Source organism: Giardia intestinalis, chromosome 4 (genome assembly GCF_000002435.2).
Source record: "Giardia intestinalis strain WB C6 chromosome 4, whole genome shotgun sequence".
Lineage (NCBI taxonomy): Eukaryota > Fornicata > Diplomonadida > Hexamitidae > Giardia > Giardia duodenalis.
Window position 1 is genome coordinate 2,656,660 of NC_051859.1, and position 14,760 is coordinate 2,671,419.

Genomic DNA, 14,760 nt, shown 5'->3' on the forward strand with positions numbered 1-14,760 from the left:
GCTATACTCTTTTGTATGTTGAAAGGAGCTGATTTCCTAAAACACACTGATAAATATCAATAGCTTAAGCTTGAGGCCACAACTCCTCTTTGAACAACAGTCTATCGATGCTCAAGTATGGATTTCTAGAGTATTGATCACGATAACCAGGTCTTTGAGATTGTCTTAAATGTCCAACCTTTCTAAAGCGCAGTTTAAATGACTACTAGTTTCCATGGTTTGTAGGCCGTAGTATAGACTTCGTTGAACTATTATACTTTTCCCATATCCCATAAACGTGCAGAAGGCTACTGTATTCTTGGAAGGGGTGATCTTTCATATATTTCTAAGCACTGAACCGTGGTTAGGATTGGTGTACAAGGTTATCAGACACACACGATGTCCATATTAAGACGCAGGACTTAAATGCTACAGGCGGCCTCAGAAAGAGCTCTCTGAGGGAACAAGAAGTGAGGCGACTAATGCACCGAAGATGCTGCGGGCCTCTGTCCACGGAGTGCAAACCCATTACTATGCAATTCGCTACCACAGGCTTCTGTCTGCGGCGACACAACTACTAGGTGACATCACACTCTGGAAGCTAGTGTGCGGGCTCACGTTGTAAGGTCGGCGGACCGGAGGATGCAGGAGCCACGGGGTAGTGACTGACCATCATGGCTTCTATAGGCTCTGCGGCTATTAGTACAGGGGCAGGGATGCTGCATCCTGGTGATTGGCCCAGAGCCGCACCATCCAATGGGCCGACGACCCTCATGTTGTTTCAATCTGAAGCGGCCTCCACTGCTGCCCCCGTACGAGTTGGAGAAGGGGTCGGCCCCATCGAATGCGGCAGAGAACAACAAGTCCCCAGTCTTCGGGCGAGGAAGATGGGTGATCTCGTCCAGGTGAAGCCGACTCCTCACCGTCCTCTGGGTCCTGCCTCTTCTACCGCCCTGGCACAACATAGCTCGGTAGGGGGCGGCGTGTCTGCGCTACAGGACGCGTCGTCAAGAAAGAGTGGGCCTGGAGAGGCCCGACGGCCACCGCTGGGATAGGCCTCAGAAGCCCTTGGCTGCAGGATACGCTACTGCCAGGGTCAGTGCAGGCTATGGCTTTGAGGAAGCGCAGGACTGACGGGCGCTATCAGGAAACACCTGGCACGTTCTCGTGGAGAGGGGGACTCAGGCTTGGGGGCTTGGCAGTGTCGGGCCCGGGCTGGGTAGAGAGCTTGCTGTACCCGGAAGTGAAGACCCCAGCAAGCAGGAATAGTGGCCACAGCCAGTACAGCCGGCGGGTCGACCCGGGCCTCTTCAGCCGCGCTTGATGGAGCCCGACGTTGCGCCAGGCGACGGGACAGGGCACCGGCCGTCTCTAGGGCATGCAGGAGGCGAGGCTTGTGAGCCCATGGGCGTCTGGCCTGCAAGCTGAGGCCACATCGGTGACGAGGCCCAGAGTGACGCAGCGTGGACGCTCTGTGGTGACGGGCCTGACAATGAGTGCAGCAAAGTTATGGGAATGGGCTCCGTCTGGGTCAGGACCTCAGAGTTCTCTTCGTCGTAAGGAAGAATAGGGCAGTGCGGTATAAGGGAGGCATCCGGCAAGATATGCTGGGAAACTGGCCCGTTGCGGTAAGTCACGGGCGCTGCCAAACACGGCGTCTCTTCTCTTAGACAGAAGACAGGCAGAATGGGTGACTGCGGAGGCTGCAGTGTCCGTGGTAGATCGCGGCATCGCAATGCGGCTGGGTCCGTGCCGGTGTGTCTGCCCGGACTCTAAGTGCGCTCTGAGGATCACCTGCTGATGGGCTGGAAGGCCCGAGAAGTGATGTGCTGCCCCTGTCATTGCGGGCAGCGCCCCGTGACACGCACTCGAGCCAGGGCCTCCTGGTGGCCAGAAGCAGAGCAGAGGCAGACGGCCGGTCGTGCATCCGTCCGGGCGGCTCACTGCATGTAGAGCGAAGAAGACCACTTGCGCCGCTCGGGTTATCGCTCAGCATCAAGTGCGGATGGAAGGCTGGGCCCGGCAACCAGGGCACCGACCTGTACGCTCCTGTCAGCCATCCCAGGCCGGCCAGAAGCCAGGCTCGACAGGCAGTGCAAAAGCCAGGGAAGCCAGCGTGATCATCGGGCCCGCGTTTGAATGCTAAAAAACTTGGGCGGCGATGGCGACTGTCGTCTTCCTGGGAGGGCGCCTCTTCGCACAGGGTCAGCCGTCCTGGCCCTGCATGCTGGGTGCGCGGCTCGAGGGCGCGCTATGCTAGTTGAGGGCCTGCCAGGCGCTGCAGCCTACGAATAGCACGGACGGATGCAACGGGGTGTCCGAGCAGTGCACTGTCTTTGTCCCAGAGAGCTGTGGTTCTAACCATGCGCCCTACACCAGCTCGGCATACCCCTGCTGCTTCCGCTGCTGGTCTGTCTGCCACTTGTTTATTATAGCGGGGGCGCATACGCTTGGGGTGTCGCCTAGGCACTGTAGTGGTCTTCTCTGACGGTGCGTGTATATTCACATGATGGCCGATGGGTGGAGCGGCTGCCTGATCTCCGAGCTCTCATTGCAACAAGGCGGGGCGTCGGCTGTCTACACGCCTCTAAGCGAGCCCGCGACCTCTGTGCAGATGCCTGCTCGCCGCGCTCCATAGTGACGGCTGTACACCCAGAAGGGGCTGCAGAATCCTCCGCTGTCCTTCGATGTGGACCACGGCTTGTGCACAGGCTAGCGACGGGGCCTGCACACTAGCTTCTATGGGCCCAGCCTGCCAGGCACCTGGATCACAGTGCACGTCAAGACCGCACACTCGTTTGCATGCTCGCTGCTAATGTTGAACAGGACTGCGAGGGGTCTGTCTCTGGCCATCCTCGCCTTAGTACCTGGCCCTTGATGACACGCCTCAGTAGAGGATGGTGTCTTCTAAGTGCTCGGAAGACTATCCGTGCATGGCGGTTCCCGGAGAGTCGGTTCGCACAGAAAGCGTAGATGTGCCCGGCGGGCTAGTGGGGTAAGGCTGGGGCTACAGAGACTAGCCATTAGTCCGGATTACAGCAGGGACACCTGTAGTGCCTCCTCGGCTCCTAAGCGTGGAAAGGCCGTAGAACTTGCAGATGAGTTGGAGGCTGCTTTTTGATTTTATGCATTTGCAGCAGAGCAGAGTTTACTGAAGGTCCACTTATTCTAAATTCGAGGAGCCTCATCTCTTCCTCACACACGGTGAGATGATCGATTGTAGGGGTGTACTGTGCAAACCGGTGACAGTCAGCGTATCTATTATCCAGACGGATACTGCCTGCGTCCTCCTGTGGCAGACCACCACCAGGGCCCCCAATCTACACATCTGTTCTGGCATCTGTCGGGCAATCATCACCTCCTGTCGAAGGATTGCTATACGTTACACATCTTGAGCCATCCATCGACCAGGTGGTGCCATAAGCTCTTGTCCCCTACTTGTCCACTCAATGCATACTCTGAGCGCCGCCAGTTGCACTCACGTCTGCACTACTCATCTGGATGCCCCCCACTCTTCAAGAGCACATGCCCGCAGCCGATGCTCCGTATTACAAGAGAAGTCAGCCGGATCACTGCGCTGTGCATAGCTCTCATAGGCGTGTTGCTATGCGCGCCCAGCCTTTCCACCCGTAGGCCGCCACGCGTTCACATGTGCGCCAGCGCCGCCGAGCTTTCGTGGTTTCGAGTGGCCCTGATGCATGGAGCGCTTGCGCACAAGTCCTTCCACCACTGACCCAGGCCGACCCCTCGCAAGATCCTTAGCGGAGTTGCATCCGAGATGTGTGTCTGCGTTGCTGTCCAGGTGCATGTGCCGGCCCTGGTGCTTCTCACAAGCTTGCGAGCATCGAGCTGGCCTCTACCGAACCGTATCAGAAGTCAGCACCAGGATGTGGTCCCCTCGGTTGGGCTCTGCAGGCTCCCAGAGCTACGCACCAAAGGGCCGTTCTTCTTTGCGCCGTGTAACGTAGGGAGATGCACCGAGCTACTACGCCCTCTCCGTGTGGCGTGGTTTACGACGGGGGACGGGATCCCTGTGCTCATTGTCTATCTGCCCAGGGCCAGCCGCAGCCCGGGTTGAGGATGACAAGCGAAGATCTCCCAGCTCCTTGTCAGCGGGTGGGAGATCCCGCCACTCTAGTACCCACAACAAAGGGTGCCGATCACTGGCAGAGGGACACGACACCCAGGCCCCGCTCCTTCCACTGATGGTACCTAATAAGAGACTCCTTTGTCGCCTGCACCAACAACCTCAGGCACCGTGGGTCAGAGTGCCTCCATAGTGGACAGCGGTAGCACTATGATGATCTGGGGTGATATGAGTCCTGGCTTACTGGCTCAGGAGGCAGCACGCTTTGGGTGGTTCTTCCCTCTTGTCCAGATCTGGGAGGGCTGGCTGCCTTCCGAGCCCCCTGGCACCTTGTCAGGTGATGGAGTGTCTTAAAGTATTCATTACAAAAGATCAGAAATAGCGCCATGCATTCCCAATAGATCAGAGGGTCTCACGAGCTACTCTATGCTGATTCACACCTTTCATGGACCCTAGCGACCACTGTAACCTTCTTTCGGGATCTTGCAAGGGACTGTCCTTGAGTGCGATTCCCCATGACAGCCGGGAGTCGCAGACATAATCCAAAGGGATGAGAGTACTACAGAGGCTGAGAGGAGAGTGCCGATGCACAGGGGTCCGCAGAGACCCGACTCGTACAGGGAAGGCGTGGAGGCTGGCTCTCCAGGGATGTAGAGCCACCAGGAAAGGAGCCGGCAGTGGGGCTGAGGGTCAGCAGAGGCACCCGAGCCGTCCTCTGATTGACCGCGAGGCAGCAGGCACATGGGGCGGCATCACCGCTTGTTTTTGGATTTTCTGCTTCCCTGCGCGTTGTGCAGGGGTCCGTAGTGGGTTGAGTATCACAGGCTACGCACAGCAACGCGTTTACTACCTAAGTACATCTACGCCTTCCCTCTGCAGATGAACCACCAGCAGAGGAAGCCCACAAGGCCTCCGACGACGACAATGACTGCGACAGAGATCCCCGCGATGGCACCGGTAGAAAGGCCGCTCTTGTTCGTGCTTCCGTCGGTACTGTCACCATCTTTTATGAGGTAGCAGAGGACGGAGCCACTACCAGCCGATGGAGGGGCGCAGCTAGCGCAGTTGGCGACGCCGGTGATGGATCCCCCGTCGCTCTTGTCGCATGCTATGCACTTTTCTTTGGACAGGTAGTACCCTGCAGCGCACACCGTGCACTTGGTGGCATCGTTCGCATTGCACTCGGAGCACCCAGTGGCGCAGGGAACACACTTCTGAGTGTTACCGCCAGTCTTAGCATATCCAGCCTTGCACGTGTCGCACTGGTCCTGGCTGGTGCACGTCTTACATCCGGCCGAGCAAGTGGTGAGCGCGCCGTTATCCAGCTTGTACCCGTCGGCCGGAGTCTGACAAGCATCGCTCGCTTCTGCTGCGGCTAAGCAGACGCTCTTTCCGGGGAACTTGGTCGTCTCATAGCAGCCCCCGTTCATACGAAGAAGCCCGTTGGCGCATTTATTGCAAACACCACTTCCTTGAGTAGTGCACGTAATGGCCTTTCCGGCCGCCGCCGAGCAGACTCCGTTCTGCGGAAACTGGCCGGCGTCCTTGCACTTGGAGCAGTAGGCCGTGCCATTGACCGTCAGCTCGCACTTCTCGCAGTTGTTAGCATTTGGCTCGCATCCTGGTTTGCACGTCCCCGTGTTGCCCTCTCCTTCGTAGCTGAGGGCCTTCTTAGGCTCGCAGCTCGTACACCCGTTGGAGTTCCCGTTCGCGCACGTCTTACACGAGGTATCGCACTTGGCACAGGCGGCTCCGCTCTTGTAATATCCGTCCTTGCAGGTATCACACTGTCCGTTCTCGTTGCACAGGAGGCAGTTCTCGACCTCGCACTTCTTGCAGGCCTTCTTGCCCCCCTCGTTGGTGCCCGCGTAGTAGCCTCCCAGATCTCCGCAGTTATCGATGCACTGGCCCGTGGGCGTGAGGGCCTTAGTGCCCTCGCACTCTGTGCACACCTCCTTGCTTGTCTTCGGCTCACTGCATGTCTTGCAGCCGGGGGTGTTGCACTGGGGGTCGGATTTCTTCGTGCACCCGGTGCCCGCGTTGTCGGGAACGTAGCCCTCGACGCACTCACAAACGCCAGAGGTCTTTTCCTCGTTGGAGTTCAAGGGGCAGCTTTCAACGCACCCCTTCTTGTTTGGCTGGATCTTCTTATTAGGCCCGCACGTCTTGCAAACCACTCCGGTGGGGCCTTTCTCACAAGTGGCGCAGTCCACCGTCCCTCCGGAAGCGCAGGTGTTGCACTCCTTTGCTTCCTTATCAACGTAATGAGTTGCCGGGCAGCCGTTTGCGTCAACGCACGTGCCAGTTGTGGACTCGTCATCCTTCTTTAGGTACGGCTTGTCATCCTTGCAGGAGGTGCACTTCGCAGCCCCAGTCTTACAGGTCTTGCATGTCTCAGCGCACTTGCTGCATTTTTTACCGCCCGTTGTATCGACGAAGAACCCTTCAGTGCCGGTGCACTCCTGTTCCGTCACACACGACGTCGCGCCCCCGTCCGTCTTAACAATCCTCGCGGTTTGCTGCGCATCAGGGCCGCACGCAGTACACTTAGCAACTCCATTAGCTTGGCTCGTCAGTGCAGACCCGTCACAGGTAGTGCACCCGGCCACGCCCGTGTATGTCTTATCGCCAAGCGTTATGCCCGTCGCGTCTCCGCACGGTATAACCGACTGGTGAGAGACATCTGCGCCCGGTGGCACGAAGTATCCTTGCGCGGCTTGTGTGCATTTTCCCTCAGAGGCTTGCGTGCACATGGTCTGTCCGGGCTGCTGGGCTGCTTCGTAACACCCGCCCTTGTACATGAAAGTCTGACCAGCGCACTGTCCACAGGTCTGATCGGCTGTATTGCCTCCGGAGCTATCTTTACACTTATCTGTTGCACCATCTTTGCCTACACATTTTCCATTGATAGGAACAGATCCTGCGTCACATTGAGAACAGTACAGCTTATCGCCAATCAGAACGTTACATGCGTCTGCTGCACAATTAGTGTTATCTGCGCATTGAACTTCCCGCACGTGCTCTGCTACTTTTTCTGCCCATGCAATCTGGATGGCTAGGCCCGCGAATATAAAACTACCGAACATTAACCAATCTGATAAATTGATAGGAAAAGAATCGCGGTACGTTCAGCCAATCCGTGTGACTGACACACCGCGGAGTATGGTAGCCTGCTTGGCGATCAGTAATAAAACGGGATCCACTAGTCTTCTTGAATGTTGCTTCACCCCTCACAATCTAGACACAATGATGATCACCCGACCACTTGTGTGGCCCATTGTCTTGCAGCGCGGAGCCCTACAGTGGCCATCTTCTGAACGACGCCACCCTGCCATTCGCGGAGGGCCCCTCATCCTCCCTCGTTATAGACCGTGGCAAAAGAGACACAGCAGGCGGCTTGTCCATCTCCGTAAACATCCGAGAGGGCCCTGCCTGTCTGTGTGAGGAGGTTTACTCTTTCCACCGAGGGCGGTTTTCGACTACTTCCGGCGCATCAGTCGCGTCCGGGCGGTGGCGTGCCGCTGGGGCCTGCCTGCGGCGTGGTCCAGAAGTCTCACGGGTAAGCCTCGCTCAATTCCCGGCCAGCCCGGAGGCGAAGGGTGGTCGTGGGTCGCAGTGATAGCCACAGCGGTGGCAAAGAGGGGTCCCCTCCACGTGTGGATCTGGGGTCTCGCGTTCCTCGGCTGTTCTGCGGGCATGTGCACACAATCGGACCTGAGGCGAAGGAGAGCCCGCGAGGACCCGATCCGCATTACGAACGCAAGATCGTACCTCCGGACCCCAAACAGCAAGCCGTGAGTCTCTACTTGGGAGACCACTCCGAAGACGCTTGCCCTCTGGCAGGACACACATGCTGGCTCTGTGGCCTACCGTGTGAGAGCGCCAACAACTAACCGAGCACCTGAGAGAAGCAAACGATGACAGACACAGAGTACCGGGCGACGACAAGCTGATCCTTCCGGCCCAGTACCGAACCAGACAGAGCTCGCCATGCTCATCCACCAAGGTGCACCCATGATCGCGAGCATCGAGCAGGCAGGGACTGGGGTCGCTCTTCCCGCTATCAGGGGCCTAGACGCCCTGGTGGGAAGCCCCAGAGGACTCAAGCAACACAGTAGAGCAGGCCCAGAGCAAGTCGGACCCAGATCCAGAGAGGGCGAGGCGCCGGATAGCAAACAGGGTGAACAACGCGCTGAGCTTCGGGGCAGTTGCTAAGGCTCTCCGCGCCCTTGATGACACGCCCATGGTAGACATCAAGTCGGAGAAGGCCAAGGCTGCCCTCAGCGCGCTACACCCGTGCGTCCTCCCCGAAGGCTACGTTGGCCTTGACTACCCTCTATCGATGAACTCGACGGGGCTGGAGTGGCAACCGAGGAGGAAATGAGAAAGGCCCTGTTGGGACTCTCAACAAGAAGGCCTCGGGCGGTCCAGCTCAGGTGATGAAGCAGAACGACGACTGTGAAATGCCTCACGCAGGCGTACAACGAGCTGACCACCCACCCCGAAGGAGTCCGACGGATACCCCCGATCGCGATAGGCGAGACGGTCACGAACACCTTCCACCGCGTCCTGCTGAAGCGGCTGGTCAGGCATGCCAACTACCTCTCATGCGAACAGATCGCCTTCAAGCAGAACGCATACGCGGTAGGTGTGAGGAGGGCCCACGAGCTCATCAGCAGGCGGGGGTGCACCCCGTCTCCCTCGACATAAAGAACGCCCTCAACTCCCTCCCGAGGGCAGAGGTCGTCAGAGCCCTGAACGAGGCGGGCGTCCCGAAGGTCCTAGTCGACTACATTAGGAACTTCCTCGACCTGAGGCACAGCCGGGACGTGAAGTGCGAGGTCTGGGGCGTCCCCCAGGGCGACCCGCTCAGCACTTTCCTCTTCTGCATGGCCATCGAGCGCCTCCTGAGACGCCTCAAGGAGAGGGGCATCACCTTCCTTGCCTAGCGGACGACATCGTGGCGCTCCACGACGAGGCCTACCCGGCAGGCACGATAATACAGCAGGCCACGGTGGAGGCCGCCGCCATGGACCTGACGATCAGGAGCGACAAGTGCAAGTCCACCATGGCGGGCGAGGAGGTGACTTTCCTCAACCACCCGGTGTCCCCCACCCCTGCAAGCCTTGCCCCAAAGGCCATCGCAGGTGCTGAGACTGCCCCCATAACCATCCACTAGAAGCTCATCTTGATGTCACTCTGTGTGGTCCCGATGGTGAACTACGCCCCCCTGGTCGAGATAACATCGGACAAGGCGGACTACGAGGAGCTCGACAGACGTCGCACAAGGCTTCAGCAAAATAACCAACAGAAGCTGCGATCGCCTGGTCGACTTCCTGGCGTACCCGAAGGAGAAGGGCGGTCTGGGCCTGCTCATGCCGGGGCTCTGCCACGACGAGCTGCGGAGGGCATGGGCCTCCCCGGACGTCAACAAGGGGACCAGGGACCCGGTGGAGCTGTCGGTGGGCGGCCAGGCACTGCAGGGGAAGGGGACCTACTTCAACCGCCTCCTCACGCGCACACATCAGCTTCCGGACAGAGCGGCGGCGTGCTGACCGAGGAGGAAAGGGCCCTGAAGGAGAGAGATGGCTCGATCATGGCGCAGACAAGAGGCACCTGCCCAGGCTGCCACACGGCGAGGACCCTCGACCACGAGGCACGACATGATCGTCGCGTGCCTGTACCTCCGCGTCTCGGGGAAGTTCAACGCAGAGCTGGAGGTCAAGACCCACAGCCACCTCAGCGACCAGAACCAGAAGCCCGACATCTGGCTCGTCGACAAGTGCAAGGCAGTGGACGTGCGTGTCATCCAGCCCCGCCAGATGGATGCCTACTACAACGAGAAGGTCAAGAAGTACAGGGACGGGACGCTCCCGATCATCTACGGGACAGACGGCTCCCTCCACCCCAGTCCAAGGGGCACCTCGAGGAGCTCCACGTGGACCTCTATCCGGGCTGCCTTCGCCATCGCCCACATGGCTGCAAAGGCGAACGAGCACCCGACGAAGCTGATCAGACGCGACCGGGCCGAAAGCCTGGCCACCCAGAGCGACCGCCTCCTGTCATCCTACTTCTGACAACCGAATGAGCCCATCCCTGGGACCTGTCGACAACGATCGAGGGGGGGGCAAAGACTGGACACACAACCGAGTTGAATCCCAACCAGTGGAGAGAGCCCCGCTAGCTGCTGCTGATCTACATGGACAGTATCGAAAATGACAACAAAGACCAGAGCTTCACCCACCATGAAGGGAGAACAAGGAGAGGCACCCTCAGTAGAACAGTGAGTCCGTAAGAAAACCTCGAAAAGATCGATGTGCACGCCCGCGGAACAGCCGAGGAACGCGAGACCCCAGATCCACACGTGGAGGGGACCCCTCTTTGCCACCGCTGTGGCTATCACTGCGACCCACGACCACCCTTCGCCTCCGGGCTGGCCGGGAATTGAGCGAGGCTTACCCGTGAGACTTCTGGACCACGCCGCAGGCAGGCCCCAGCGGCACGCCACCGCCCGGACGCGACTGATGCGCCGGAAGTAGTCGAAAACCGCCCTCGGTGGAAAGAGTAAACCTCCTCACACAGACAGGCAGGGCCCTCTCGGATGTTTACGGAGATGGACAAGCCGCCTGCTGTGTCTCTTTTGCCACGGTCTATAACGAGGGAGGATGAGGGGCCCTCCGCGAATGGCAGGGTGGCGTCGTTCAGAAGATGGCCACTGTAGGGCTCCGCGCTGCAAGACAATGGGCCACACAAGTGGTCGGGTGATCATCATTGTGTCTAGATTGTGAGGGGTGAAGCAACATTCAAGAAGACTAGTGGATCCCGTTTTATTACTGATCGCCAAGCAGGCTACCATACTCCGCGGTGTGTCAGTCACACGGATTGGCTGAACGTACCGCGATTCTTTTCCTATCAATTTATCAGATTGGTTAATGTTCGGTAGTTTTATATTCGCGGGCCTAGCCATCCAGATTGCATGGGCAGAAAAAGTAGCAGAGCACGTGCGGGAAGTTCAATGCGCAGATAACACTAATTGTGCAGCAGACGCATGTAACGTTCTGATTGGCGATAAGCTGTACTGTTCTCAATGTGACGCAGGATCTGTTCCTATCAATGGAAAATGTGTAGGCAAAGATGGTGCAACAGATAAGTGTAAAGATAGCTCCGGAGGCAATACAGCCGATCAGACCTGTGGACAGTGCGCTGGTCAGACTTTCATGTACAAGGGCGGGTGTTACGAAGCAGCCCAGCAGCCCGGACAGACCATGTGCACGCAAGCCTCTGAGGGAAAATGCACACAAGCCGCGCAAGGATACTTCGTGCCACCGGGCGCAGATGTCTCTCACCAGTCGGTTATACCGTGCGGAGACGCGACGGGCATAACGCTTGGCGATAAGACATACACGGGCGTGGCCGGGTGCACTACCTGTGACGGGTCTGCACTGACGAGCCAAGCTAATGGAGTTGCTAAGTGTACTGCGTGCGGCCCTGATGCGCAGCAAACCGCGAGGATTGTTAAGACGGACGGGGGCGCGACGTCGTGTGTGACGGAACAGGAGTGCACCGGCACTGAAGGGTTCTTCGTCGATACAACGGGCGGTAAAAAATGCAGCAAGTGCGCTGAGACATGCAAGACCTGTAAGACTGGGGCTGCGAAGTGCACCTCCTGCAAGGATGACAAGCCGTACCTAAAGAAGGATGACGAGTCCACAACTGGCACGTGCGTTGACGCAAACGGCTGCCCGGCAACTCATTACGTTGATAAGGAAGCAAAGGAGTGCAACACCTGCGCTTCCGGAGGGACGGTGGACTGCGCCACTTGTGAGAAAGGCCCCACCGGAGTGGTTTGCAAGACGTGCGGGCCTAATAAGAAGATCCAGCCAAACAAGAAGGGGTGCGTTGAAAGCTGCCCCTTGAACTCCAACGAGGAAAAGACCTCTGGCGTTTGTGAGTGCGTCGAGGGCTACGTTCCCGACAACGCGGGCACCGGGTGCACGAAGAAATCCGACCCCCAGTGCAACACCCCCGGCTGCAAGACATGCAGTGAGCCGAAGACAAGCAAGGAGGTGTGCACAGAGTGCGAGGGCACTAAGGCCCTCACGCCCACGGGCCAGTGCATCGATAACTGCGGAGATCTGGGAGGCTACTACGCGGGCACCAACGAGGGGGGCAAGAAGGCCTGCAAGAAGTGCGAGGTCGAGAACTGCCTCCTGTGCAACGAGAACGGACAGTGTGATACCTGCAAGGACGGATATTACAAGAGCGGAGCCGCCTGTGCCAAGTGCGATACCTCGTGTAAGACGTGCGCGAACGGGAACTCCAACGGGTGTACGAGCTGCGAGCCTAAGAAGGCCCTCAGCTACGAAGGAGAGGGCAACACGGGGACGTGCAAACCAGGATGCGAGCCAAATGCTAACAACTGCGAGAAGTGCGAGCTGACGGTCAATGGCACGGCCTACTGCTCCAAGTGCAAGGACGCCGGCCAGTTTCCGCAGAACGGAGTCTGCTCGGCGGCGGCCGGAAAGGCCATTACGTGCACTACTCAAGGAAGTGGTGTTTGCAATAAATGCGCCAACGGGCTTCTTCGTATGAACGGGGGCTGCTATGAGACGACCAAGTTCCCCGGAAAGAGCGTCTGCTTAGCCGCAGCAGAAGCGAGCGATGCTTGTCAGACTCCGGCCGACGGGTACAAGCTGGATAACGGCGCGCTCACCACTTGCTCGGCCGGATGTAAGACGTGCACCAGCCAGGACCAGTGCGACACGTGCAAGGCTGGATATGCTAAGACTGGCGGTAACACTCAGAAGTGTGTTCCCTGCGCCACTGGGTGCTCCGAGTGCAATGCGAACGATGCCACCAAGTGCACGGTGTGCGCTGCAGGGTACTACCTGTCCAAAGAAAAGTGCATAGCATGCGACAAGAGCGACGGGGGATCCATCACCGGCGTCGCCAACTGCGCTAGCTGCGCCCCTCCATCGGCTGGTAGTGGCTCCGTCCTCTGCTACCTCATAAAAGATGGTGACAGTACCGACGGAAGCACGAACAAGAGCGGCCTTTCTACCGGTGCCATCGCGGGGATCTCTGTCGCAGTCATTGTCGTCGTCGGAGGCCTTGTGGGCTTCCTCTGCTGGTGGTTCATCTGCAGAGGGAAGGCGTAGATGTACTTAGGTAGTAAACGCGTTGCTGTGCGTAGCCTGTGATACTCAACCCACTACGGACCCCTGCACAACGCGCAGGGAAGCAGAAAATCCAAAAACAAGCGGTGATGCCGCCCCATGTGCCTGCTGCCTCGCGGTCAATCAGAGGACGGCTCGGGTGCCTCTGCTGACCCTCAGCCCCACTGCCGGCTCCTTTCCTGGTGGCTCTACATCCCTGGAGAGCCAGCCTCCACGCCTTCCCTGTACGAGTCGGGTCTCTGCGGACCCCCGTGCATCGGCGCTCTCCTCTCAGCCTCTGTAGTACTCTCATCCCTTTGGATTATGTCTGCGACTCCCGGCTGTCATGGGGAATCGCACTCAAGGACAGTCCCTTGCAAGATCCCGAAAGAAGGTTACAGTGGTCGCTAGGGTCCATGAAAGGTGTGAATCAGCATAGAGTAGCTCGTGAGACCCTCTGATCTATTGGGAATGCATGGCGCTATTTCTGATCTTTTGTAATGAATACTTTAAGACACTCCATCACCTGACAAGGTGCCAGGGGGCTCGGAAGGCAGCCAGCCCTCCCAGATCTGGACAAGAGGGAAGAACCACCCAAAGCGTGCTGCCTCCTGAGCCAGTAAGCCAGGACTCATATCACCCCAGATCATCATAGTGCTACCGCTGTCCACTATGGAGGCACTCTGACCCACGGTGCCTGAGGTTGTTGGTGCAGGCGACAAAGGAGTCTCTTATTAGGTACCATCAGTGGAAGGAGCGGGGCCTGGGTGTCGTGTCCCTCTGCCAGTGATCGGCACCCTTTGTTGTGGGTACTAGAGTGGCGGGATCTCCCACCCGCTGACAAGGAGCTGGGAGATCTTCGCTTGTCATCCTCAACCCGGGCTGCGGCTGGCCCTGGGCAGATAGACAATGAGCACAGGGATCCCGTCCCCCGTCGTAAACCACGCCACACGGAGAGGGCGTAGTAGCTCGGTGCATCTCCCTACGTTACACGGCGCAAAGAAGAACGGCCCTTTGGTGCGTAGCTCTGGGAGCCTGCAGAGCCCAACCGAGGGGACCACATCCTGGTGCTGACTTCTGATACGGTTCGGTAGAGGCCAGCTCGATGCTCGCAAGCTTGTGAGAAGCACCAGGGCCGGCACATGCACCTGGACAGCAACGCAGACACACATCTCGGATGCAACTCCGCTAAGGATCTTGCGAGGGGTCGGCCTGGGTCAGTGGTGGAAGGACTTGTGCGCAAGCGCTCCATGCATCAGGGCCACTCGAAACCACGAAAGCTCGGCGGCGCTGGCGCACATGTGAACGCGTGGCGGCCTACGGGTGGAAAGGCTGGGCGCGCATAGCAACACGCCTATGAGAGCTATGCACAGCGCAGTGATCCGGCTGACTTCTCTTGTAATACGGAGCATCGGCTGCGGGCATGTGCTCTTGAAGAGTGGGGGGCATCCAGATGAGTAGTGCAGACGTGAGTGCAACTGGCGGCGCTCAGAGTATGCATTGAGTGGACAAGTAGGGGACAAGAGCTTATGGCACCAC

The 14,760-nt window shown here is 58.5% G+C and overlaps 2 protein-coding genes and 1 pseudogene across 2 annotated transcripts; 2 read left to right on the forward strand and 1 right to left on the reverse strand.

Annotated features, from left to right (window-relative positions):
• Positions 1–4,926: 4,926 nt before the first annotated feature.
• GL50803_00111933 (VSP) lies at positions 4,927–7,152 on the reverse strand (the record flags this gene model as incomplete). The annotated part of the gene is made up of 1 exon (XM_001704617.1): positions 4,927–7,152. The coding sequence occupies one exon, from the start codon at positions 7,150–7,152 to the stop codon at positions 4,927–4,929; it is 2,226 nt and encodes a 741-aa protein (XP_001704669.1).
• Positions 7,153–7,842: 690 nt separating this feature from the next.
• GL50803_00111935 (Reverse transcriptase/endonuclease, putative) lies at positions 7,843–10,285 on the forward strand (annotated as a pseudogene; the record flags this gene model as incomplete).
• A 713-nt stretch (positions 10,286–10,998) lies between these two features.
• Positions 10,999–13,224, forward strand: GL50803_00111936 (VSP; the record flags this gene model as incomplete). The annotated part of the gene is made up of 1 exon (XM_001704612.2): positions 10,999–13,224. The coding sequence occupies one exon, from the start codon at positions 10,999–11,001 to the stop codon at positions 13,222–13,224; it is 2,226 nt and encodes a 741-aa protein (XP_001704664.2).
• Positions 13,225–14,760: the final 1,536 nt, after the last annotated feature.